General features: G+C 38.3%; 5 protein-coding genes across 7 annotated transcripts; 1 reads left to right on the forward strand and 4 right to left on the reverse strand.

Moving 5' to 3' along the window:
* Positions 1 to 115: 115 nt before the first annotated feature.
* On the forward strand, positions 116 to 5,638 carry LOC140786678 (uncharacterized). The gene is made up of 7 exons (XM_073135287.1): positions 116 to 571; positions 825 to 1,045; positions 1,353 to 1,538; positions 1,657 to 1,752; positions 1,846 to 1,917; positions 1,988 to 2,104; positions 4,248 to 5,638. Exons 1-7 carry the CDS (start codon positions 226 to 228, stop codon positions 5,460 to 5,462), a joined length of 2,253 nt encoding a protein of 750 aa, XP_072991388.1. The 5' UTR covers positions 116 to 225; the 3' UTR covers positions 5,463 to 5,638.
* Positions 5,639 to 6,076: 438 nt separating this feature from the next.
* On the reverse strand, positions 6,077 to 14,403 carry LOC140786677 (uncharacterized). The gene is made up of 19 exons (XM_073135286.1): positions 14,223 to 14,403; positions 13,762 to 13,879; positions 13,163 to 13,219; positions 12,950 to 13,020; positions 12,355 to 12,454; positions 12,075 to 12,145; positions 11,871 to 11,971; positions 11,688 to 11,791; positions 11,551 to 11,604; positions 11,328 to 11,383; positions 11,163 to 11,201; positions 10,904 to 11,048; positions 10,381 to 10,562; positions 10,230 to 10,300; positions 8,975 to 9,047; positions 8,820 to 8,881; positions 7,805 to 8,726; positions 7,370 to 7,660; positions 6,077 to 6,491 (listed from the first exon to the last, which is right to left on the reverse strand). Exons 2-19 carry the CDS (start codon positions 13,867 to 13,869, stop codon positions 6,218 to 6,220), a joined length of 2,781 nt encoding a protein of 926 aa, XP_072991387.1. The 5' UTR covers positions 13,870 to 13,879; positions 14,223 to 14,403; the 3' UTR covers positions 6,077 to 6,217.
* Positions 14,404 to 15,507: 1,104 nt separating this feature from the next.
* On the reverse strand, positions 15,508 to 19,408 carry LOC140786876 (cytochrome c). Of its 3 annotated transcripts, none has more exons than XM_073135578.1 (5): positions 19,267 to 19,408; positions 18,323 to 18,541; positions 17,509 to 17,642; positions 16,003 to 16,054; positions 15,508 to 15,872 (listed from the first exon to the last, which is right to left on the reverse strand). In XM_073135578.1, the coding sequence occupies exons 2-5, from the start codon at positions 18,432 to 18,434 to the stop codon at positions 15,724 to 15,726; spliced, it is 447 nt and encodes a 148-aa protein (XP_072991679.1). In that variant the 5' UTR covers positions 18,435 to 18,541; positions 19,267 to 19,408; the 3' UTR covers positions 15,508 to 15,723. The 3 variants fall into 3 exon arrangements, with proteins under 3 accessions (XP_072991679.1, XP_072991681.1, XP_072991680.1); XM_073135580.1 differs by having other exon boundaries at positions 16,003 to 16,112; XM_073135579.1 differs by lacking the exon at positions 16,003 to 16,054 and having other exon boundaries at positions 19,267 to 19,399.
* A 637-nt stretch (positions 19,409 to 20,045) lies between these two features.
* LOC140787624 (pentatricopeptide repeat-containing protein At1g71490-like) lies at positions 20,046 to 22,217 on the reverse strand. The gene has a single exon (XM_073136643.1). It carries the CDS (start codon positions 22,215 to 22,217, stop codon positions 20,046 to 20,048), a length of 2,172 nt encoding a protein of 723 aa, XP_072992744.1.
* Positions 22,218 to 22,376: 159 nt separating this feature from the next.
* On the reverse strand, positions 22,377 to 24,748 carry LOC140786875 (11-beta-hydroxysteroid dehydrogenase B). The gene is made up of 6 exons (XM_073135577.1): positions 24,396 to 24,748; positions 23,659 to 23,851; positions 23,445 to 23,530; positions 23,181 to 23,312; positions 22,944 to 23,108; positions 22,377 to 22,842 (listed from the first exon to the last, which is right to left on the reverse strand). Exons 1-6 carry the CDS (start codon positions 24,576 to 24,578, stop codon positions 22,552 to 22,554), a joined length of 1,050 nt encoding a protein of 349 aa, XP_072991678.1. The 5' UTR covers positions 24,579 to 24,748; the 3' UTR covers positions 22,377 to 22,551.
* Between the last annotated feature and the right edge of the window lie 1,617 nt (positions 24,749 to 26,365).

The raw sequence follows: 26,365 nt of genomic DNA on the forward strand, positions 1-26,365 counted from the left end.
TCACGACGAATCTCGTTAATCGGATGGCACGTGTTTCAAACATGAACTAATGGGCTGGCCCATTCTTTGAAGCCCATAAGACTATTAGTAGCCCATTTCTGGCCTCCGATATAAAGATCCACTCAAGAATCTTCTTCCACTCCCAAACCCTAATCTTCCCTTTTTCTCCAGCGCGCACCGCACCCAATCGCAGCTCACTCACTATTCTAGCGAAAACCCTGCGCCATGGCGGAATCCGACGCAGCAACCACCGATATCTCGGCAAAGTCGGAACCCGAAGCCGCATCTGTGGAGCAGGCGGTGGAGGAAGTCACGCCGCCGGAGGAGGCAGCGGTCGGCGAGGGAGCCGAGGCTCAAGGAGGAGGAGAGCTGGAAGAAGTTCCCGTGGAGACGCCGGAGGCAGATCAGGTCCAAGATGCCGTTCTGGATCATAAAAGGAAGCTGGAGGATTTGGAGAACGCGGGTAATGGCGAGGCGGCTCCGGTGGAGAAGACGGAGGAGGGGGATGAAGAAGTGAAGCCGGAGGGTGATGTTAAGCGGCAACGGGTGGATGGGGAGATCGATGGATTAGGTATGTATCTGCCTCATTTGCTTTCCTCTGATGGATTCTACCTAGGGTTCGTTTAACTTAGTTCGGATACTCGAGATAAGAGTCCCGCTTTGAGCACTTACTAATCACCAGCTATTTGAATCTTGTCAATCAAAGATATTTTCAATCTTGAGATATTCTAATTGAGTATTATCCTGCTGGTTCTTATGATCACTTGGAAACCATCATGGATGTTGTATTTCATAGTCTTGTTCTCTTCTTTTTTGCATCTCAGATGTTGATAAAAGCCATGAGGTTCAGAATTTGGAAGCTCCACCTGTGGAGAATGGGCAGCATGAGGCAATAGAGAGTATAGAGCCTACCTCTGAGGGTGATCTTCCAAAGTCTACCGCAGAAGATGCGCAAGAAGGCAGTGTTTCTACTGCAGGACAATCAGATAGTTATGGTCTTGCATCAACAGCGTCCTCTCGTAAAATTGAAGTACCTAATAATAAGGTGCAGTATTCTTGTTGTGTTGATATAAATCATAGAACGAATAGTAGAATGAGAGAGAAAATGAAAGACGAGTAAGCTTTGGCAGGGTTGAGGTCTTAACTCCATGATGTCATTAAGCTTTTTCTTTATGCGAAGAAACTCTTCCAGATTTTGGTAATTCTCTACTGGAAGCAAGAATAAAGACAACTATTTAATATGTTAATTCATGATATGCTCAAATTGTTAATTTGTAGCGTTCTCCACTGATGCTTCTTCCTGGTAGTAAAATTCACTTTTTATCACCTATGATGGAAGGCTTCTTGTACAGGTTGGTGTTTTAATTGGTAAAGCTGGGGATACAATCAAGTTCTTGCAGATCAATTCAGGTGCTAAAATCCAGATCACAAGGGATGGGGAAGCTGATCCAAATTCTTCAACCCGACCTGTTGAACTGATAGGGTCTCTTGAAAGTATTAACAAGGCTGAGCAGCTAATTAGGGATGTCATAGCTGAGGTAAAATTTGGTGAAATTAGTAACTTTTACTGTATGCTTTCTGAACAAACTCAACCCATATACATTCATATATTTAATGAGAGGTTTGATCTAGTTTTATGACATTTTATTTTTCCAGGCTGATGCAGGAGGTTCCCCTGCTCTTGTAGCAAGGGGTTTTGGTACTGTACAATCTGGTGCTGAGCAGACTGAGATACAAGTCCCAAATGAGAAGGTAAGTTTTATGTTAATTATAATTTATTTTGGCTTTCTTAAATTGATATATTTTGTGTGTCTTAACTCTATTCATTTTTAAATGTGTTTGTAGGTCGGATTAGTTATTGGAAAGGGTGGTGAAACAATTAAGAACCTTCAAACTAGATCCGGTGCTAGAATTCAGGTGAAATACTACTGTTGACATGTGAGTTCATAGTGTACTTAAACACTAAAATCTGGTCTGTCTCATATAGCTGATACCTCAACATCTTCCTGAGGGTGAGGTACCGAAGGAAAGAACTGTACGCGTTACTGGAAATAAGAAGCAGATAGACGCCGCAAAAGAAATGATCAAAGAAGTTATCAGTCAGGTACTTATAGTTAGTAATTTCTTTTCTAGAGTGTAATCCTACTTAGAAAGTTTGCTTTTTGTTGTATGAGAAAATCATCATCTCCGCAGAGTAAAATATATATCCTGTCCATTGGTCAGGCTTGAAATTTTGCAGCTTTGATATTTACGTCTCGGAATGAGAAAAAGTTATTTAAATTAGCATGAAACTTGCTGCTTTACTATTTATTGTGGACATCTTTTCATAAATGCTTTCCTTATGTAACATTGATATGCAGGTGAATTACATTATTTGCCTGAGTTCGTTAAAAAGGGTATAAATGTATAATTGTTATGTAAGTTAAAAGGAGTTCTAGCTGACTTCTTTGTCAGTGAATAATGCCGTTTACTCTGCAAGTATGGAGGTTCCTGCAAATTTTTAATATGATTAAGAATGATAATGAGTGTCTCGACTCGAGTAATTTAACGGGATACAGACTTGCATGGAACTTCAAATTGATGATCACAAAATTCAGCTTTCCTATAGTGAATGCAACTTCAGGGTTTTTCTCCTTGCTAGGTCATTGATATACAACTTTTGTTTAGGTAGCATGTTGCACAAATTATTTTCATCGGGTTATTGTAGTTATTATTAGTAAATTGACATTTTGCTTAGCAAGCTCTTGGTTAGAATGTCACGTACTTGGTTCTGTGGACATAAGTGTAGTGACATATTTGATGAAGTTCGATATTGAGGTGGTATGCAGTAGTGTTCACTATGACATGATTCAATCTAAGAAACTGGTTTTGCATGATTGCCATGGGATATCAGTGTTTATATTGTTGACACCATTTTTCTATTCTGAGAAGGCTTGACCTATTCTTGCATGATCCATGAGCAACTCACTTGCTGCCAGTTTCCATGATATATTTGTGCTGAAGGTGCCATTTTGGAATTCGTTGGGTTTCATAATGCAGATACAGCTAGACTTGATCATGGGATCGACATTCTCCATCCCCCACTTTCATCTACAGAAGAGGGGTATCAGGCTTTATCCCCTGCCTTTGCAGGATTCCTGTAGTTGGTAAGGCTGCTTTAAGACTCAGAGAATGACAATTTGTAATCAACAAGAGTATGGTGATGACTAAGTAATTATTCAGTGGCAGATTTATCATGCCTATGCCATGTCTTTAGTAGTGCATCACTATGATGAAGTCTTTGGTTCGGCAATTACCTGCATGAGATTTATTTCATCATCACATGATGCCTAATGAATGCCCAAAAATATGTAGAATATCCTTCACATATCCTCTAATTGCTGTCAATTGTATCTTGTCCAGTACTGAATTCTACAATGTGTGAACCCCAGTCACAATCATGATCTAATATTGAATGGTATAACAGTCCTATCCATGGCAGTTCATTTGGAAACCATGATGAAGTATTGAAATTTGAAGCAAAATGTGGTAGTAGTTTCGGCTTGATGCCATGTTTTCAGGAACAATTGCATGTTGATGAGGAGGAAGTAATGGAGTATGTGTATATCTCTTTTCTTTTGACTACAGAGCTGACTTTGATACATGTAGATATTTGGAATTACACTTAAGTAAGCTTAGATTGTATAGTTCCTGATGTTGATTTGATTCTATTTGTGGTTACTCTCTATATTTTGGAACTCCTTTTTAATGTTGTCTGTAGATACAGATATTGATTTGCTTGCTCTATTTTTTGTGCTGTCATTATAATTTATATGGGACTATATGATGACTGCAGGTTGCTGTGACTTGATATTCTTAATTTGTATTCTTAAGGTGCCAATTGTTTTTATAAATTAAAAAAAAATGAAATAGGAACTTGGCTCCATTATAAATTTCTTGCAATGCTGTACAAACATAGGTCTGTTATCTTGTATGTTATTACAAAATCATATGTGGTGCATCTTCTAATTCACTTGTATCTTGATATATACTTGTTTTAGGTATTTATGCTACAAGCTGATTCACTTTTTTTTTATTTTGTTAATTTTCCTTTACTAACAACAGGCTCTTATGTATTTGGTATCTCGTTGTATTGATTCTACATTTCATTTCCCTTATTTTATATGCTTGAATGACAAACTTGAATAACAATGTCTGTCAAATTTCTCCATTTGCATGCGTGCCTTATTTATTATTTGCTTTATTAGGTTCCATCAAGATCAGTGACGCACTCAGGTGGATATGGCCAGCAAGCTTTCCGCCCTCGTGGGCCCAGCATGGCACCCCAATGGGGAGCGCGCCCTCAACCTCCATTGCAAACAAATATGGGTTATGATTACCAACAAAGAGGTATGTATCCGCCTAAGAACATGCCACATCCTTCTCAACCCTATGGTAATTACCCACAGCAACCTTCAAGAAGCGGAATGAGCGGAAGCTGGGATCATAGGCCTGGTGCTCCACTCCAGACCCATCAACATCCTGGTGGTTATGATTACTACAAACAGGGAGGCCAGTCATTTGACACCCAGTCTTCCAACATTGCACCTGCTCCTGCTGCCGCTCCAGTGAACTACAACTATGGGCAATCACAAGGTCCAGGTTATGGACAACCAAATCCATATCCACAGTCTGCCCCTACTCAACAGGGCTATGGGCATGGGTATGATGAGCCAAAGTATGATAGTCAGGTGCCAAACCAGCAGTACTATGGACAACAACCCGTGAGCTCTCAGCCTGGGTTACAGTCCGGCTACCCGCAACAGCAAGATCCATATGGCAAGCCTGCTTATGGTGGAGGGCAGCAATCTTATGGACCTCCTAGAGCTGCTCAGCCTGGGGATGCAATGTATCAAGGGTCAGCACCTTCATCCTATGGTTCAGGTGTGCCAGGGCAGCAATCATATCCATATGGCTCAAGTGCTCCATCACAGCCAGCTCCTGCTTATGGTCAAAACTATGGGCCAACACCGGGAAGTGTTGATGGATATGGTCAACCCGCAGCAGCCGGTTATTCACAGCACGGTGGACAAGTTGCTCCCGGGTATGCTCAAGGTGCACCAGCAGGGCCTGCATATGCTCAACAAAGCACTCAATCAGGTGGTTATGCCCAGTATCCAAGTCAACCGGCCTATGGTGATCAGACTGCTCCTAACAATGTGAACTATGGGTACCAAGGAGGGCCAGCTGATCAAGGTTATGGAAATACTGCTCCGGCTTCAGGCTATGGTTCAGCACCTGCGGCACCAACCCAGGCTGGATATGGACAGGCAGGGTATACGCAGCCACCACCAAATCCAACAGGCTATGAACAGCCAACACAGCAGCAGGCAGGCTATGGCAGTCTCCCAGGGAGTGCACCTGTTGCCTATGCGAAGGGTGTGTCTCCACAGCCTGGTTATGGTGGGCAGTGGCAAGTATAGATAGAGCCAAATTATAGGCCATCTTTACGGACTGAATGGAGGAGTCACTTTTGTGCCAGGAATTCGTTTTGTTGTTATCCGGACCCTTTGTTATATCTTAGACTTGTTTCAAGGTTTTGTCTAACCTGAGATCATTAATATTTCTAGTTCCCTTTTAGATATGTCATTCTTCATAAGCTTGCGCCTTTTTTTTTCTTAATTATTTTCTTTTCTTTTCGTTTTTCCTTTTATCTTCATAAGCTTCAATGTCTTCTGACAGATACATCTCTACTTTTCCATTAAACTCATTTTAGAATTTGAAACTGTTGGAGAGGTAATTCACAAAAGAATTATAATTTAGTAGCCCAACGTTGCAAAGTTCCCAAAGGGAAGTCTTGCCACTTTTGGGCTTACTCTCACTGTTTATGCCCTTGTAGAGGGGCCCTGCTCTCATTGATAGCAGCTCAAACATTCTTGTTAGTTAGTTGGATATCTTAGAGACATTGCAGTTTTGAAGTATTTCTTTTACCTGCAGTTGATCTCAATTTATCGACAAATTCATCAACCAACCCTGGAGTTCAAATCGGCTCTTCGCCTTCATGGATGTGCTCTCTACCTGATATAACTCAGCCTCAGAAGATAATTATTTGAATATATAAGATAACTATACTGTTTTACATTGTAAGATCATTCTGAATATCTTATGAGCAAAGGTTATCTAGAATTTCTCAGTTCACAAATTAGATTGCTCACTGAATTTAAGTACTACCAGATTATTATTGTGGCCATATCTTCTGACGAGCAATATCGACGACTACGCGAAGAATGCTTTTAGAAATCTTTTTCTCTGGCAACTTTAGTAAACTTGCAACTTTGGAGAATTCCGCCTGGTATAAAGGACTATCTGTATCGGCATCTGTTCTCAGATCTTTGAAGAGCTCCGGCGGAGATAATGCCCACTGCATCGCCCATATAGCGAGAGGTCGCATGTACTGCAGAGACCTGTACTCACCTTGTGTATTCCATGCTTCAGGCGTTTGAAAAGAAAACCTGTCAAATTGCACACGAGTTGGAAATTTGGAATCTAATTTGGACTTTATTACTTACAGGAGGAACCATATGTGAAGATGTTATGCATACACATGAATTGGAATATACACGCACATTAGATTGTTGCCATTGGAGTTAGAAGTCTTAGGAGGATCATAGCAGATTAATTAACTCAAAAATTAATGTCATTTGATGCGATCTACATTGACTCTCTATGAAGAAATGAGAAATCGCCTATTCTAATTTTCTCTTGTATGTGCATTAATGAACAGACATGTAACAGTTGATGATACCATGTTTGGCTGACATTCATTCTTTGGAAGCATCAAAGGTATTATATGTTTCACTTCAGGGAAATCAAAGTTATCAGTTATATATATATATATATATATATATATATATATATATTAGACACACCAAACTGTTGCATGTTGATTTCCTTGATTTATTTTGTTTCCTCCTGTTGTTCAAATACGAGGTGCATGATTAGCAATTTAGCTATGTGGACTTGTTTGCTGCCTCATGCTATGTATTTGTATGACGTCTTGATACATGAGCTGTGGAAGTCATTTAATGCAATCCGAAAATTAATCTCAGGCTACAAATTTGAAGTCCTCGTGTGTTTCTGTGACATCAAGCTTGTAACGTTTAAAATGGGTACTTGGTGGAGGTTTAGAAGTTCAAGGATTATCAGGAAATACTCATAAAAAAAGTTGATCGAAACAATCATATTTTGTGCTGTTCTAGGGCTAGACTTTGTCTTAATCCTAATGACATCAAACTTGGCTGGCATACCTTGCTTGGGCATGGGCAAATGAGCAATACCTTCAAAATCTCAGACAAAATAAGCATCACAAGAGGTGTTACAGAAAACTTACCCCCAACCTTCTTTAGACCATACAACTTCATAATTGCCCTGTGCAGTTTTAAATGCTGTTTCTATCATGCCTTCTTGGATCATAGCAGCTGCAACAGCATAAGTCACACCCGGCCATACCTCTCTTGCCTGAAGTACTGAAGTTTCAACTGTCCCGTCTGGTCTCATTCCATTAATCGCTCCCACCTTGCCATCCTTCACCTTCAAGACATTGAACTGATAAATTTTTTCAAATGCAGTGCACGCTTTCTCCTTATCAACAATCGGTTCAAGCCCACATGCTCTAGCATACCTGAGAAGCAAGGAGTGAGAATGTAACAAGAGAAACTTTAACAGAGTTCATTAATTCTACAGTTCATTTTCCCTTTGATGTCTAAATTCGTCAGCAAGTTAAGATAAATGGAAGGAAAGATGAATAGAGTCAATCAGTTCATACCATTGTCCAGCCAATTGGTCAGCTTGGATTGATGAACTAAGACCACTACTGCTGCTATCATATAAAAAGTAGGACCCATTCCACAGTTTTCCATACACTTGTTTTGCCTTCTGATATCTGTCCCAGAAATCATCTTCAGAAGCTTTATCGCCAACTAGACGTGCCATGGCTGAAGCAGCTTGTAAAGCAGCCACCCAGAGTCCTCCTGTGTATGCACTTACACCGCTGACTGACCAAATGTCGTAAGTCTGATCAGGGAAACCTTCATTTTCAATCATGCCATCTTTATCCTTATCAAACTGATCCATGTAAGCCATTGCCATATAGACAGAAGGCCAAACAGCCTTCGCAAAGGACTTGTTTCCCGTTGCCATGACATCTCTGTAAACTTGTAAAACAAATTTAGGATTCAAGTCCTTCCATCTATCTGTGCCATGAAGGTTGTAAGCATTCACTTCAAACCACGGGTCATTTTGTCCAAGATCGTGGGGAACAGAACCAAGAATCTTCCTGGGAACATATGTGCCATCAATCAAACGCCTCCTCTCAGGATCATGCATCATTACTGCTGAAGCAAAGTCTCTTTGTATGCTAAGTTCAAGTTTGGGGAATAGATTTAATATCGCAAACGATGAATAAAAATGTACGTCGTAGGTGTTCCACATGGGATACTCCACTCCTTCAAGATAGAGAAACTGACCAACGTTCTCCTCTCCTTCTTGAAGCAAAGATGGACCAAATGCGGCATTTGATGCCAAAGGAGACTGTAACTTCTCACTAATTGATGTCATGCTCTTAAGGATATCAGAGGCTGTATTGCACACTGGGACAATACCATTCAGGTCTTTACAGTCTGAATTGGTCTCCATAGAAAATCTCCTAGTTTCAATCGCAGTCAAACTCTGTATTGGAGGCAACCCATCTATAAAGAATAAATCTCATTTATGTTGGCAGATACTGAGACAAAAATCATTTACACAACATAGAATTCGAAATTTCAAAAACTCAAACTTACCTGTCCAAATTGCACCTCCAGCATTAAGATAGTAGAGCTCATTAAAGAGTGTTATTGGGTACCTACATAGAATCTCAGAAAGTGTCAATAATAGAGATAAATCATCTTAGTTAACTACATAGTTGATGTGGGTAAATCTAGAGTGATGAACATACCATTCAGGACATCTCTTATCATGCAAAATTTGTCTTTGCCAATCTTCAATTTGGGACTCCCAGTGGCAATGCTCTAGTTCAAGTAATAAATAAAGGAATCCAAATCACAATGAAGTTCCAACTTACAAGATTAAAAACTTCAAATAAGGTTGGAAGATCAATTGGGTTATACCCAAAAAAAAAAAAAAAAACCTTTGAACTGTCAATGTCATGATTTGAAACAAACCAAGTCATAAGCCCAAGCAACTACTAGACCATTTTAAACACACAACAGAAGCAGTGAGATTATTGATGTTCTCTATCTCTTGGTGGTAGTGGCCTGAAATCATTCTGATATTTTTAATCATTACAATTACAGAGTGTTAAAGCATGATTTATATTGTTTGTCAAATACTTCAGAACATAAGCTTTTGAATCAATTGACTATCTAATATGGTGTTAGAGCTAGAATGTTTTCAGTCTCAAGTTCAAACCTAATCAGACCCTCGTCAATCCTTACTTCTAATATCTTTATGATTGGATAACCATCTAGCAAGACAGAAGCCTAGCTAATATTACTGCTAGTCTCTGAAAATCATATTAGATTCTTAATGTCTTGTAAGTCATCACAAAATCTACAATAAAAAGGTTATCACAGAATTTAACAAGGGGAAATTTGCATATAACATCCTATTTTTAACGAAATTATTATTTACATATTTTCATTATTTATAAATAAATAAAAAATGTTATCACAGAATTTAACAAGGGGAAATTTGCATATAACATCCTATTTTTAACGAAATTATTATTTACATATTTTCATTATTTATAAATCAAGCTTTATAATTTAGTGAATATGTGCAGAAAATACTTTGGGTAAGATTTGAATTAAAACTGTTAGAATATTCCGTTAAGTAGAGATATTTTATTTTTAAAATAACTAAAATGGTCTTAGTATGACTTAGTTGAAGGTATTTTCATAATTTTTTTAATAGAGTTAATTTAACCTAGAGGTTTGATTAAGTTTAACTAACAAATTTAGTAGCATAATGCATTATGTACATATTCATCAAATTATAAGACTCAATTTATAAATAGTGAAAATACAGGGTGTAAATTATAATTTCGTGAAAATACAGGGTGTAAATTATAATTTCGTTAAAAGACGGTGTTATATGCAAATTTTCTATTAACAAAAAATAGTTGCGTACATTTCATATTGTCATGATAGGAAGGTCATTACTTTTATATTGATGTATTACCAAAATCTTACCAATGATAGCATCATGAGCAAGATTTGCTGCCCCTGTGGTTCCATCAGTGCCATAAAATTGGGTATACCTCCTGTTATATATTTTCATGAGCAAACTCATAGGGACTAATGTTTTTCAATGCTGCGTTATCTTAATAAGTGACGAGCTCGCCTGTGATAAGTTTTTCCACTTGAAAACTTCACTTCTGGGTTTGCCCATGACAATGAAAATGTCACGGTACGGGTTTCTTGAGATGGTACTGTCACTAAAGCTGCAACAGCTGCTCCTATGGACGATCCTGGATCTGATGGCATCAATGCTTTGTTGCAATCGAGATGGGAGAAGGATCCATGCTGTTAGATTAGGTATACCTCAAAACACGTAATCCACATATATGTGCATAGAATAAATTTATGAAACACATTTACATGGAAGAATATGTTTTAACTTTTAAGCACAAAAGGAGCATGCCTAATTGGAATATTGAAAATAGATATAAAAACCGTAACAAATAAAGGCATATTGCTTATCATTACAATGAACTGTATGCTTGGGAAACCAAGATAGAAATATTTTAGTTATCACAGGTCTGATAGCCTTTTCTAGCCTAAATTAAATTCTAATATTAGACTCACTTACATCCCGAGTATGCCAAAGAATGAGCTGCAAACAAAAATTAATAAACTGATCCAACCTGTTTAACTTCATTCCACATATCTCTTGCTGTCAATCCTTTGGAATCACCCTTTATCACGAAGTAAGGACATTCTGAAACTTGCACTTCGGCTGTCTCTTGGGCTGCTATTGCAAATGTGACTGGTGTCTGCTTATTTGCAGCTCTACATTTGTGGAGACACATCTCAAAGAAAGTAATACGGAATGACAAATTCTTATTTGTGAATCAACATTCTAATTTAGGTAATGATAAATTGTGCAATTAAGAATATAAATACCTGTGATGAAGAAGTACTCCATGCACGCCATCATGTTCTCTGGTGAAAATAACACAAGGATATAACTCAGGCCTTGGAAAGGCTTATAATCTTATATTGCTGACTTCCATAAACTCTTGATATTAGAACGGATTACACATATATGATATCAGTTAGCATACTTACTTCATTTTGGAATTGAAATGATTTCCAGTAAATTCAGATTTCCCACCTACTGAGTTCTGCATGGTAAGAAAATAAGTTCTCCCTCAGAATCATTGCATTTGATAATCAGAGATTGGGCATTTTACAAAAAAATATATTGACGAAATAAGCAAAGTAAAATGAAAACATTGACATTCAGGTAAATTTCAAATACTAGAATAATTAATTTTGATACTACACTTACCGCCCATGTAAACAACAAAGTCACATCTGCAGGAGTACTCCCGGAATTGCATATCTGGATATTCATATAGTTTAGTAAAAACAATTCAGGAAAGCATACTGAAGAAAAAACAAACTTCTGATAATCATGCTTAATACCGTGAAAGTAAATACTGCAACAGGGAAACTGCTCTCTTTATAGTTGTGGGGAATAAATGGTGATATCTGACGGCAAGTTATTTTGATTTCTGGGTCAGGTTCACCTACATTGATGATTATAAGAAATATAGGTAGTCGGCTCGTCTTGTGAGTATAAAATATTAAGTACTTCATTACAATTACCATCATAGACTGTCCAGGACCTCGGGTACAAAGCATGGTATGTGCAATTCTGTCCTCTAAGATTCCAATCCCAAGCTTCTATACCAGAATTGGTACTTCCTCTGCACATTGGAAGATCAAGTTTAGGATTCTGGACTAGTTCAGGAATAAGATAAAGGAAGAATAACATTAAAGGTCAGCTTTAAAAGTTAAAACATTTCTTACGTGGGCATGCCTGTGCTTGAAGGAGACAGCACACTAGAAATCTTTCTACCATTAGAACGTGATATGAAGACCTAAATGAAATAAGGACGTTCAATTAAAGATTCAATTTAAGATGTAGTTCAAGAACAATACATGATAATATGAATGAGATAGTGATTGCTTGGCATCTACTAAGTTAGATTTGAAACATCACAATACTTGGTTGAAGAAAAGAGAGAAACAACTACAGTTAGTTATGATTCTCATATTTAAAACTTTTAAAAAAAAAGCACTAACTTACAGAGAATTGATTTGCTAGAATAGGATTTTCTTCACATACACCAGGGAATAGTTGCAAATGTTGAAAATAACCTTTGTAGCTTCTTCCTATACTTCCTGCACTGTAAGTTTGAGTTGCAACCATGGCATATATATGGTCAGAAACTCTAAACATAAAGAATCATGAATGTTACTAAGTGTCCATTTGCGATAATACAACTGAAATTTTCTTAAAGGAACTGGAGAGTTGCACAATAAACATGTCACGATATAGCTTTAGCGCCCTAACTACAGGTCCTAGGCACAAAGCATCAAGAAGGTATCCACAAATCATAATGATTAGACAGATTGGAAATAAGCATGAGGAATTTATTCCATTTAATTATGCCACTCTCCAACCCTCCACCAAGTGACTTACTCTCCAAGCCTGAATCACTATCCATAAAGAACGATAACGTAAAAAAGAAAAAGTTGACTTCCTGAAAGGTAACAGTGATAAAAGAAAAATGAGATAATGATTCCATTAGAGAAAAACAGAATCATGGTAATGATCAGTGGACTATCATTTTTCATGAACCTGGACTTCACATTAATGGGTTCAGTAGTGAAGGTCCTACCCAACGCCACCAAGGGGAACTCCGTGAGAAGATGCATCCGCCCACTTTCTGAAAGGGTCATAAAGTGAAGCCTTTGGAAAAAAAAAAAAGGGAAATATTTTAGAAATAAGCAAATAATCAAGGAATAATATAGTGTCAGTTCCTCCAAGAGCTTCAATTAGATGCACAATTAGGGTAACATATATGTCAATTGCACATAGAAGAACAACTTACCCGTCCTTTCGCAGTTTCTTCAATGTGTGAGCAGCACAATTGAAAAAACAATGGAGCCTACAAAAGTCCAGGTAATCAGATTAGATAATCTGAAGAAGTGGAGAATAAGTATAGGTACATGTAGTTTTTCTTCAATCAGGACTTCAGCAATCTAGTTTTTGATATGTGATAATGGCATTTCTCAGCAATCCATCTACAATTCTTTGCACGAATGCATTTAGAAGCAGGGAAAAGTTGTTAAATGTTCAGTAGAAATGAAGAGGCAATTTGTAAAGTACATCTCTTTGCACAAACGCACTTAGAAGCAGGCAACATGCATAATTGAAATACTGAATTCAGACCGGAAATCCATCCATCTCCTCAATTATCAACTATGATTATTCATGCAAATACATTGATATTGTTGAAAAGATGATACAAGCAAAAACCTTCAGACAAAACAATCATATTAGGTGAGATGATGACAGTAAGCTCAAACGAAATAGTAACCATGATCCAATGTTAATTTAAACAAACAACTAAGCACAAAGAACAATTAATTTTTCATAAAAAATTCTTTCATCATCTATATTAAAGCCAACATAAAATTAAAAACTTACCAGATGAAGCATATCAAGCATGCTCAGAGTAAATGGTAACCTCTTTATCTCATCATCATCGATCTTCCTTTGCCATGTCAGAGATGCGGGTTGGCCAGGATCAATCATATTCGCAAGACTGAACGAATAAATTCAGATGAAAGAAAAATTGTAAAAATATGTTAAGAAGCCATTCACAAGTTTATGCAAGAAGCGCCTTTATCTAATCCAAAAAAAAAGGAAAAAAATCCATTCTAAGCAAGAAAAATTTGAAAGAACCTGCCCCATTTCACCCTTGAGATGAACCAATCAAGATGCAAAAAGAGTGCAAAGGATTGATCTCTAAGAATCGATCCAAGAAGAGAACAAATAAGAGCATAAATCCGTAACAACAATTGCACCTTTAGAAGCACACTACCTATAAAAAAATAAAAATAAATAAAAAATCAAACAATAGCGATTCCAGAATAATGCTCGATCACCTTCACAAGAAAGAAAACAAAGTCTTCTTCTCGCTGAGAGATTAATGGAGAAGCGTCTCCAAGCTCGCGGATTCCACGAGAGCAACTGGAAGTTGGTTCGTGTTTATTATTAGTAGGAGAGCAGACTATTATATCCGGTACTTCACTATGAGCATAGCAGTAGCAGCTGCAAATCCCCCAAAAGTAACGCTCCAGGTTAGTATAAATTAGGGAATGCAAGTGAAAGCTGAGGGGGAAATGGTAGGAAATTATTGGACGTATCCGATTGGCTGGAGGTGTAACTTTCTCCTAGTCCATTCAACGTTTTCTGGCTGCTAAATCTTACATTTTTATTTCTTTCTTTTTTCCAAGGATTTGACCAAAATATAGTTTAATGACTTAACATATATATACATATACATGTTTAGCTCGTTAGATTGCGTATTAAGATTAAAAAAAAAAAAGGCAAAGTAAAACTTATCACAGGTGGTGAGAGATGAACCGATCAAAGTCAGAGCCAGCATTGCCAAGGGAATCCACAAATACTTAATTAGCTTCTAGATAAATAAGTAGATTAGCCGGAAGGATACGTCTCTCTACTCTCTCTCTCTCTCTCTCTCTCTCTCTCTCCTCCCGTACAATGACTGATTTAAGTTTGCCTCAAAATACTTTTAGAGTCTAATACACTTTAAAAGCATATATACCAAACTAGGTATATTTTAAAGTTATTATCTCAATCAGTAATTTTAAATATAAATTACTAATTAAGCAAGCGATTTATATAAAAAAAGAAAAAATTTATAACCACTCATAGATAGTTAAGATCCCGTGAAAGAAATTGGACTTATTTGATACTCGTCTCTCTTTTCTCCAGAAGACTAGGGGTGATGAAGATGTCCGGAGAAAAAGAGGAGTACCCGTGCGTCTCTGCAATCCGATTGGAGACGTCTACTCTGGCATTCAAAACAATCGGCAATTGTCTATTCTCTCTCTCTCTCTCTCTCTCTCTCTCTCTCTCTCTCTCTCTCTCTCTCATAAAAATAAATTAGTTTAGCAAGAAATTGCAATTGTCTACATATCACATCTAAAGAGATGGCAGTGCCAAGACGACGACAAACAATGTACTACCTCAGCCAGTGACCCTTCCATAATTGAGAATATGCAACTGTCAAGTACCAAAACAAAAGGCATATTGATCAATTTATCTCCTCCGCGTGTTAAAACCGACGATATCAGCTCTGTTATGGTTGTAAGTCAAAAGCCAACATCAACTGCGCAGGAAGATTCAAGGCATACCAATCAACTATAAAAACAAAATGTGCCATGGTATCCGACCATTCCAGTAGCTCTCGTTAGCAGCTAGTTTCCAAGTTTAACGTACAATATCTACCTGTAATCTCTCACTGCAGATTCTAAAATTAAAAAAAGAAAAAACTGAATCGTTTCTTGATCCCTCAATAAAGTTATTGAGGGCGATGAAATAGAGTAGTTTTGCATGGCTCGCTACAAGATCTTACAAGGCTTATTTGCCGGAAGTAAAAAAAAAAATCTTTCGAAAAGTGACAGACTCCCATTCTAAGGTGCTGTAGCTTCTTTCAAATATGCAATAAGATCTGCACGCTCCTGTGGCTTCTTCAGACCAGGGAAAACCATCTTGGTGCCAGGAATGTACTGCATAACAACAACATATCAGAAGAATGAGTAGGAAAATTCAGATACATGTAGAAAGGTTATCGAATACAATTTGTTCCAGGTGTACACTGCAGAGAATAATCAAGAGAGAGAACAAGGGAATCATCACCGGTCCCTACTCCTTGGGAGAATGAGCATTTTCCAAAGGGGCACTCTCTAACCTTCCGTAAATGCACAATAAATGAACAGGCAATGTTTCAGAACGTTTAAGTAGACCTTCTTCTCAGAAAAAAAAAAAAAAGGTATCAATAGATCTTAGAAGAAATTGAAGTTTTCACTGGATACTTTTGATGTCTTACAAACATCAACTGGCATTGGATGCAATATTTATATATGCATATGTTGTTGTTTTGGAAAGAAACATCTATACCCATAATACAGTCAGAAGTTCTTGAACAAATGATAAAACCATCAAACTAAGTACTAGTGGTAGATGTAGTGATTTACAACACATGCAATGTGACATATTTTATAGGTTTTTTCATTGTTCAATTGCAATTTATTTCATAGTGCTACGTTGTATATTACAACCTGAACAAAGGAAACCTGATCAACAGAACTATAAAAACAACCAACAGTGCATAATAATTGCAAACTTTTTGTTTTCAAGTTCTTGTTGTTTCTCCCCCATTACATAAGCTGTAATGATTCTTTATAACTGCAAGTTGTTTTCCTAAAAGCCTAGGAACCAAAAGAATACTAGTCTTGTAGGAACAAAAGGCAGCAATTTCCTCAGGTTGTAGCATAATCTACAAAATAAACTACCATATGCATCCAGCTCCATGTACATCAGCACTCTATGTAAATATAAAGCCTTCACTACTCAATGTCACGAGGTGATCAAATGTCGAAGGGATCACAAGGTGCGCAGAGCAAGCAGCATGTCTTCTTAACAGAAACTCACTGAAGTGAGAGAAAAAAGAGATTACGATTGACAGGTCCTCAGTAACCCCATTAATTGTCATCACAAAATGTGATGGATGAAGAGCTTCATGAAAAAATAATTTCAACCAAGCAAGCCTCTCTAACCAGGGTTTCCTCGAGCTGATCTTTCTTCCATTACTCTATTACCAGAAAACCATCTATCCTTGTTAGTCAATTATATGCCCCCAAAAGAGTTGTATACATCTCAAAACCTAGCCAAGATAATTTCAAATATCATAAAAAATATCTTTAGTACAAGAACATGAAAAAGAATAAATCATTCACCATAATCCTCCAAAACATCTTCCAATCTCCATACCTCGAATGTATAGCCATTAAAAATGAACAAATATACTAAAAGCCTAAAATGTTGGTCATAGCTCACTCCAAGGTGATCCACAACCATACCTAGATAAATTTTCCACTCTTAGAGCTGTGGTGAAACGCCAGGGAAGTTTGTCAAAAGAACCATACTTTATCCAATTAATCCCTGACGAATGTTGTTGGGACGACAAAACCACTATATTTAACCATCTACAGATGATGCCACAAATTATAGATAAGAAAGAAAAATCCACCCATAATCGCTTGCTATGGCAACCAGAGTCCATAACAACTAATGAGCACTTACTAGACGGTACAAAGATGATTTAAAAATGAGATTTAATCAGCCCTCTTAAAGTGCCCATACCTTCTTAGGATTTAGCAAGTAATCATACAAAGCCTTCTCCTCCCAAATAACTGCCATGTTCTTGTTTGCAGTAGAGTATGAATACCCAGGAGTTGTGCCTGACTGCCTCCCAAAAAGGCCATTCAAGTTTGGTCCTATACACGACAACAAGAACATCAGCAACAGAGGAAGATGTTAACATGGTAAACAAGAGAGTAAAAAATTCAATTATGATTACCAGCAAAAATGTTAATAGATGAAAGTCAAAACTAATCAGATCATCAAATTTTCAAGGATCCGTTAATTTGTAATAATGTATGCTTCAATCCTATAACAGCTCACTCATTTAAGCTCCTCTCGTATTTCCCAATGTATACATACAGTTGACAGAAAAAACATCATACCACTAGAATCTGGCAAAATGACGACAGTGAATCTACATCAAACTAGCCACTAAGCAAGTTAAAAAGAGTAATGAGATTACTAAAAGAACAGTCCATCCTCAATCCATCCAAAACCAGATCAAACATCAGATCAGAAAGAACAGTAGTATCCAGATCCAACTAATCGAGGCTTAAGCATAACACATCCGGTACCAGGAAATATTCTAATTCAGAAACTACAAAAATGACATTCCATAAAATTAACCATAACATAGACATAAATATCCACATCTAGAAGTGGAGAACTCGTTTCTTAGTGTAACACACAGACAATTGAAATCGACAGGCTACACCGGATTAAGATCCGACCAAAGAGCCAAATGGAAAATCCAACCTTGTGGAGAGAAAGCTAGTAGATAGATAAGAGAGAGATATCAGAGCAAGATCTCCACCTTGCTTGTGGCCGGCGCCCTTGTCGACGGTGTGGCACTGCGCGCACTTCGTCTTAAAAATCTTCTCCCCAGCCTTGGGATTTCCGGGAGGAGCCTCCTCGAACGATGCCATTGGAGAGATCTCTAGAACTAGGGTTGGGTTTTCGCCTCTCTTCTCGAAGGAGCTCTTCTCACCTCGCTTTCTCGCACAAGCCAAAGAAGTACGTACGGCACGAGTTCCTAACAGTTACAATTACCGGATTAACCCCGCCGATATGCTTAATAACAAGAGAACATACGAAGCACGAGAACAAAGGAATTTGACAGAGCAGGGGTAATTTCGGAATACAAGATTGTTCCAGAAGCTTTCATGCTTCATTATTTGAAAGAAGACACGTGGAAATTACATAGAAGCGCCTGTAACTGTTTAATTTACAATTTGGTAATCCAGCACAATAAATAATTTGGGATTATGTTTAAATAATCCTATTGAGTATTTCCATTTCTCAAAGTGATAGGATTGTGTTTGTGTAGAGAGAGAATGCAAAGTTATTCCCTCTCTGCCAATTTAATCAAACTGAAAGAGAAACAACAAAGCATCTGTGAATTACAATAAGCAAACCATATGCAGTAAATTGGCTTGTTTGATTCTATCAGAGGATAAAACATTTAGGCAAGCATATAAAAGGATGGCTAATCTATTACATATAAGAACTCGAACTTCGACTAATTATACTGGAGAAGATGTAAGCTGCTCAAGTTATAATCACTGTCATGTAGAGCGATATGATCAATTCATAGAAGAAAATGAAACAATCAGAAGATAGAAGTTCTCCGCACAACCTTTAACAAAGTGGAATTGTGCATTAATAAAGAGGCACCACTGAGTAGTGTAAAAGATCCAGTTTCACCATTTGCACTAGGTTGGTTGCATAATATACCAAAGTTTGTAAATGTGAACTGACCATTTTACAATGATTGTTGGTAACGCTGCTTGGCTGGAGATTCAAAGCATCTTCCAGTGAGATGTGCCATGAAGATGAACCGACAGTTGTGACCCATTTTTTGTAAGAAACAACCAAGCAAGACATAGGAAAGCAATTCCACCTGAACTGTACAAAAAGAAGTTCCTGTCATAGCTACATCCTTTGCATCATTAAGTGACCATCCAAAATTTATCCATGTAAACTGAAGATAAAAATTTCAGGTGTTTTCCAAGAAGATGATAGGTGTCAAGTTCTACAGAAATGTTTTATGAGTAATTCAATACTGTCCTTCCCAATTTCATCGCCAAGGATTGTACTATTGTCCCATGCAGTATCATTAATGTGATCCACAGCCACCACAGTTTCAAAATAATTACTGATTCCAATGCAAAATCTCTTAATCTTGCAACTGCCTCATCAGTCATCACACTTCAGTTCGTCATTTTTAGCATATCCGACGTCCTTAATGTGATCAAACAGTTCTCCCTACAGCATAAATAAAACATGTTCCTGTTGGTTTAAGCTATCCTATATATGGAACGATTTTGAACCATACTCTAAATGTAGTCATGAATGCCTGGATATCTTTAAACCCTGTTGGCCTGTTGTCATCGAAGATCTAATCATAGCTAGCCCTTGACAGCATTTAGCAGAGGCATACACACTGAATCACTATGTAGTGGACGGGATCATCTCTGACCTCATATCCAACTAGTATATAGTTTCAAAATAGATACTGATCGTCCTGCAGAATTTCATCAACCAACTGCCAAACACTTCACTTCCTCATTACAAGCAAATCCGACATCCCTCATGTGATCAGACAATCCTTCCAACAGCATGAAAATAATGTGTTCCTGTTGCTTTAAATTGTCCTCTAGCTGGAACGGATACAAATCATACCCCAAATGCAGCCATGAATGACTGGGACCTTTCCTTAAGCCCATCTTTATCATCAATGATCTGACCATTGCTAGCTCTTGCCAGCATCTAGCAGATGCATACATATTCTGAATCACTACATAGTGGCTAGGATTATCTGACCTCATTTCCAACAGCTTCTTTGCTGCCCTTTCCCCTATCTTTATATTCCCATGGATCCTGCAAGCCTCAATAAGTGTTGCCAGCATGGCTGCACTTGGCTGGAGTGGCATTCTATCAATTATCTCTTCTGCTGTCCTTAGCAAACCTGCCTGACTATATAAGTCAACCATACAAGAAAAGTGCTCCAGTCTGGGTATGATGCCATGTACTGCAACCATTTTATCGAAGAGAATTTGTCCTTCTGCAACAAGTCCGGAGTGACTGCATGCTGACAAGATGGCCACCATTGTTATATGATCTGGCTCAATTCCACGGCTAATCATCTCATTGAAAAGCTTCAATGAATTAGTCCCCTCCCCTTGTATTCCATAACCTAAAATCAATGATGTGTAGGGGATCTTGTCATGATACCTTATAGTATCAAACACCCTGTGGGCAGATGAGATCCTTCCTGACTTGGAATACATGTCTACAAGAGAGTTCTGTGCCAACTCATAGCCCTCTAATCTTTGCTTGATGATGTAACAGTGCAGTTCCCTCCCATGTTGGAGGTTTGCAATGCGTGCACTAAGCGAAATCATTGTTAGCACTGTAACATAATTCGGCTGCACACCGGAACCAATCATCTCTCGAAAAAGCAAAGAAGCTTCCTCTGTTTGGTCCATGTGCCTATAGCCAGCCAACATGGAATTCCAAGTTACTACACTCCGAATTGTACTCATCCTAAACAAAATATAAGCATCAGCTATGTTCCTACACCTGAAGTACATTGTGATCAAAGCATTTATAATATTCTCAAGCTTGTCACAGTGAAGACGTGTGCTCAAACCATGGATCTCCTTACCCACTTTCTCATTTTTGACTTTGGAGCATGCCTTCAAACCAATTACTAGTGTCACGAAATCTATCATTGAATCACCCTTCCCCATTTGGGAGATCAACCTAATCACCTCTACATAATTACCCATTTGCAGATTCCCCGCAAGAACAGCATTCCAAGTCACGGTGTTCACTCCTGAGGTCTCCGGCATCAGTTGCAGCAACTCAAAAGCCTCCTCCCACATCCCCTTCAGTGCATACCCCGATATCATCGAATTCCAGGTAATTACATCTCTCTCAACCATTCCGTCAAACAGTTTCCTGGCAGTATCCAACTCATTGCACTTTGCATACATCCCTACCACAGAATTCCAGACACACAAATCCCACTCTAAAACACTCTCACCTATACGTCTATGTACCTCCCTCCCCAAATCCAATTCAAAAATCTCCCCGCAGGCCCTGAGAACAGACGGGTATGTAAACTTGTTCACCCACACGCCCAATTCCACCATCTTTTTATAGCTAAAAATGGCATCTTGCCACAACCCATTTCGGATATAAGCCCAAATCAGCAGATTCCACGGCAAAGTTTGCAACTTTTTCGCCCCTTCGACGACGGCACGAGCTTCGACGAGAAGGTCAAGGGCGGCGTAGAAAGAGGTGAGCTTGGGCACCAAAAAGGGATGGTCTTGGAACCCAAGAGAGACAATATGTGCATGGAGCTGCTCTCCCGCAAGAAGAGCCCTTTGCGAAGTGGAGCAATGGAGAAGACACGAAACGGGTCGGAGAAGGACGAGGGCAAGAGGTGGGGAGTGGAGTCTAAGGAGGGAGTAGGTGGTGAAGGCCTCGGAGAGGTGGCCCAAAGTGGAGAGGGACTTGATGGAGTCTACGAGGGAGAAGAGGAGTTGGTTCGGTGGTTCTTCCGAGCTCTGCTTCTTCTTCTTCTTCCTCTTCTTCCACGGTGATGGGGTTGGAGCGCGAATTGTGGGTTTCTTCCATGATGTCGGAATGCACCTTTGGATGCGGAAGAGGTGGTCTTTTGGGAGGGAGGGAGGAGTGGGCATCAAAGCCTTTGGACTCCTCCAGTCCCATAAGCTAAATACCAAAATCTAGCCAAAAGTCGACGCTATTATAATATCCACAACTATAACGGCGCAGACTTCTGATCAGACTAACCACAAAAGAGTAGGCAATTCTTCTCACCTCAGTCTATCAACTACTTATTGCCTAATAAAAGATGGCTCATGTCATATGCCTTATTTGACAGCAGTATCTACACACGAGAATTAAAGTTTCTGGACTTCTCACAAACAACGACATCAACAACCAGAAGAAGAAAACTACTCATCATCGAAGAGCACCACCACATTAATACTAGCATACATCACACAGCTCTCCTTACTCTGCCCTTTGTTGCTGGGGAGACAGTGGCGCGAAAGCGAGAGGCGCCACTCGAACCGGCGAAGCCTCGAGGAGGAGCGGCCGCCCCGTGCCGATCTGCGACGGCTTCCTGGCGCCTTGCGTCGACAGGAGCAACCGGAAAGTCCACCCGAGCACATCGGGAGCCAGCACGCGGTAGAGCAGGAATATGTCATACCAACTCGGGTGCTTCACATATGCATCGCCGCGGCAAGCGCCGGCGACCATCATCTTCGCAAACTCCTCGACGTGTCCTCCGGTAAGAGGCACCTATGTAAACATGTAACACTGGCTAAGGTACATTCATGTACAAGCTCGAACAACGCAAACAGAGACGTATACTCTAATGATCAGTGATAGTGAGTGAGTACCTCTCTCTCTTCCTTCCATTGCATCTCTGCTCCTTCTTCCAGCATGATCCTGCCGCTGCTCATCTCGCTGCCGATCCACCCGTGGGTCGCAATCGTGATCCCGACATCGTCCTTCACCTCGAATCTCAGCGTCTCGTAGAAATTTATCAGAGCGGCCTTGGCAGCCTAATAAATCGAAGAAACTAATTACTGATAAATGTTATACTTTGTTCAGAGACCTCTCTTACTACTACTTACTGCATATAAGCTCATCCGCGGCATCGGCAGCCAGCTCTCGACGGATGCATTCACGAGGACTCGACCGCGGTTTTGCCGCAGATAAGGGAGGGCGACGTACGTCGGATAAACATTTCCCCAGAAATTTATATCCTGGTATGTACAATGATTCCGAATCTAGTGACTAAGTTGTAACGAAATTAAAATTTGATCTATATATTGAAACAAGAGCAACCATGCAAAGAGAAAGGATGTAATCTTTTAAGGAATGTAATTTTTACGTACCATCATATGGGGAAAAAATGAAGTGTCTGCAGCCTCCTCAAAGTAGAAGGTATGCCCAAGACTAGCAGTGTTGACAAGATGATTCACTACATATCAAAATTGGGAAATTTGAGCAAAATGCAAGTATGCAAGTATGCTATAAATAAGAATAGATTAATAATTTTAAGTAACTAGCTACATTCAACTCATGTTAGAAGAAGAGAGAGTGGCATACAATAGCCAAAATAACTTATGGTATCACCAATGAATCTTCTGCAATCCTCCTCCTTGACGACGTCTGCGGCGATCACAAGGACTTGTTTCGCGCCCAATAGCCGCGCATTTTCCCTAATTCCAAACAGTCTCTGCTCCCTTCTCGCCACCAACACTAGATTTGCCTTCCTTCTAGCATACTCATATGCTATTTGCTGCACAGCAGTTTTGCATGATAATCTCAAGATCATGCCAATCCAATGATAGTTACATGAAAATGTTGGCATCCATATAGAATGTGATCAAAATTTAACAGAGAGAGCAATAAAGATCTTCATCTATGTCAACTATGAAGTAGATAGTGTAACCTGATCAGCACTTTATCTTAAAAATGGTTTCCATTGCTAATAGTACTTCAATTAACAAATTATAAACATGCTCTGTTTTTCTTAAAGCAGAATTATTAAAGGAAAAACCATAAGAATCAACTCAAGATAAAATACAAACTATGGTTCACAATGTAATGAGAATAAAATCCCTTCCTGCTATCATGACAATTTAATCACTCCTTGTATGTACCATGACTTGAGTTATACAACACCAGAAAGAGATATTTTTCATAGAACAATTTATTTTCCAATTATCCTCGTCCCCTCTGATTACAAACTTCACATTTACTTTTAGGAAAAAAAAAATGACAAAAGATATACATGGATAGTCTCCTAAACCTCAATAATGGAGTCGTCTAAACTAATTTACCTCGCCGATCGCCGACGAAGCTCCGGTGATCACCACCACCTTGTTCTCCATGTCCTCACTGTACAAGCTGTTGAATAGCCACTCCAATGCATGGAGGAAGGTGAGGGTTGGCCATGCAAAGGACATCATCACCATGCTTGCCGGTGGCACAACAAAGTTAAGTATGGAGTTTAAGAAATCCATGACCACCACCACCACGACAACCACAAAGTAGAAATCAAGAGAGGAAGCAACAAGAAATAGGAGTTGGTCTCTGTTCTTAATTAATGGGAAAGAAGATAAGAACAAGGAGAGCTGGAGAGAGAGAGAGAGAGAGAAAGAGAGAGAAAGAGAGAGAAAAGAGGAGTAAGGATGCATGTGAGCCATGCACACGTCGTGCCTGGAGGATGAGAAGGCGACGGGTGGAAGCTTGTTTTGGAGCTTCTTTGCGTTCAATTACTTCGATCTCTCTCTCTCTGCAGAGTTGGTTATTTTATAACTATTTTAAAAGTTAAAACAATATAAAATTTGAAATAAATACTTCTAATCTAATAAGAGTTTGAGAGGATCAGATTGAAACTTGGAGGGGACCAAATTGAATGCTAGCACACTATTAGATCTACATCAATGTATCAATAAGTGTGTAATAATTTGAATTATATTCACTCAAATCTTATGGTGCACAAAAAGAATACACGAGTCTTAGAATTTTAGACCGTGGGATATGTATGATCGCTACGTTGACGTATATCTACTAATATGGTTAGACTAAGATACATAACTTAATCTTAGGGGGTGGCAAACCCGGGTTGAATTAGTTGGGTTTGAGAAGGCCCGAGTCTAGTCATGGCAATGCAAATATAAAGACGACAATAGACTGAAACATGAACATGATTAATTTATTAACTAATATGGGTTAGTGAGTAACACAGTTATTTAAATTTATAAAAATTATTCGGATTACAAACAGATTTATTCAGATTATAAACGAAGTATTGAATTATACTTCGATTATTGTGCCGTAAATGAGTTATCATGTCAGAGATAGATTAAAAAAATAAATACAAATATAACTTGATTATTAATTAAATTAAAATTAAATCTCTTAATAATCTAAGTTATTATGTCGAATTTGTCAACATTTATCACCCTAGTTAATTTGCACCAAATCCGTGTGCGTTGGTTGCATTCAAAATTTTGTCGGAAAGATTGAATTCAGGTGTCCTCATACAGAAGCTCTCGCATTGTTAGTAGTCTCTCATTACTAAGTGTTTAAAGAGCCAATAAGTTATTATTGGATATTAACTACGGAGAGAGAGCAAAATAATAATAATAATAATAAGATGGATTTGAATTTGAAAGTAAAGTACATAAATTAGACCATAAATTATGCGAATCTAATCATATTAAAATAAAGTTTAAATTAGATTTAACTGCATGGTAGTTTGAATTAAAATTGGAAGCATGTCTAGGAAAGAGACAGGAGAGAGATTAAGAACAGAGAGAGAGAGAGAGAGATAGCATTCAAATATTAGAATTTCAACTGGTTGAAAGAAATGAATATTATAAATCTCAATTTCACCATCGGTTCTATTTTTCTTTAGATATTCATGTTTAAGCAACAAGATTTATAAGATTGCTACTAGTCAACGTCATTAAATACAAGACATTTTTCTTCTAGACGAAGCAACTTCGAAGAAATCATCTTCCCCATTCATGTTTGATTCTTTAAGAAAAAAGAAGAAGAGAATAATCCAGTTTTTAAACACCTCAGCAACATTTGTAATCCCTTGGAAATTTCCTTACCTTCTTCATGAAGGGTTGACGAAAACCAAACCCACACTATCAGGTAATAGAATGGAGGTTTCTTGCAAATTAATTATAAGCTGGAATTTATCCAAATTGTGACTTGATAGATGGAAAAGTTTTCTTAGCACTAATCTACTTTGTATCAAATTAAATAATATTTAATTATTTAGATTATTTAAGAG

Source organism: Typha latifolia, chromosome 4, assembly GCF_019914945.1.
Source record: "Typha latifolia isolate L0001 chromosome 4, TyphaL0001v2, whole genome shotgun sequence".
In the NCBI taxonomy this organism is placed as follows: Eukaryota; Viridiplantae; Streptophyta; class Magnoliopsida; order Poales; family Typhaceae; genus Typha; species Typha latifolia.

Coding starts and splice junctions, on each gene's coding strand:
- LOC140786678 (XM_073135287.1), top strand. CDS start 226: ATGGCGGAATCCGACGCAGCAACCACCGATATCTCGGCAAAGTCGGAA. Junction 1,753..1,845: donor TACAAGTCCCAAATGAGAAG/GTAAGTTTTATG, acceptor ATGTGTTTGTAG/GTCGGATTAGTTATTGGAAA. Junction 1,918..1,987: donor GATCCGGTGCTAGAATTCAG/GTGAAATACTAC, acceptor TGTCTCATATAG/CTGATACCTCAACATCTTCC.
- LOC140786677 (XM_073135286.1), bottom strand. CDS start 13,869: ATGATTGATCCTGGCCAACCCGCATCTCTGACATGGCAAAGGAAGATC. Junction 11,049..11,162: donor GGAGTACTTCTTCATCACAG/GTATTTATATTC, acceptor CCACAAATGTAG/AGCTGCAAATAAGCAGACAC. Junction 10,563..10,903: donor TGTGGAATGAAGTTAAACAG/GTTGGATCAGTT, acceptor CTAATCTAACAG/CATGGATCCTTCTCCCATCT.
- LOC140786876 (XM_073135578.1), bottom strand. CDS start 18,434: ATGGCATCGTTCGAGGAGGCTCCTCCCGGAAATCCCAAGGCTGGGGAG. Junction 17,643..18,322: donor GGGCGCCGGCCACAAGCAAG/GTGGAGATCTTG, acceptor TGTCGTGTATAG/GACCAAACTTGAATGGCCTT. Junction 15,873..16,002: donor CTCCCAAGGAGTAGGGACCG/GTGATGATTCCC, acceptor GTTGTTATGCAG/TACATTCCTGGCACCAAGAT.
- LOC140787624 (XM_073136643.1), bottom strand. CDS start 22,217: ATGCCCACTCCTCCCTCCCTCCCAAAAGACCACCTCTTCCGCATCCAA.
- LOC140786875 (XM_073135577.1), bottom strand. CDS start 24,578: ATGGATTTCTTAAACTCCATACTTAACTTTGTTGTGCCACCGGCAAGC. Junction 23,313..23,444: donor CATTTTTTCCCCATATGATG/GTACGTAAAAAT, acceptor TGTACATACCAG/GATATAAATTTCTGGGGAAA. Junction 23,109..23,180: donor CGCGGATGAGCTTATATGCA/GTAAGTAGTAGT, acceptor TCGATTTATTAG/GCTGCCAAGGCCGCTCTGAT.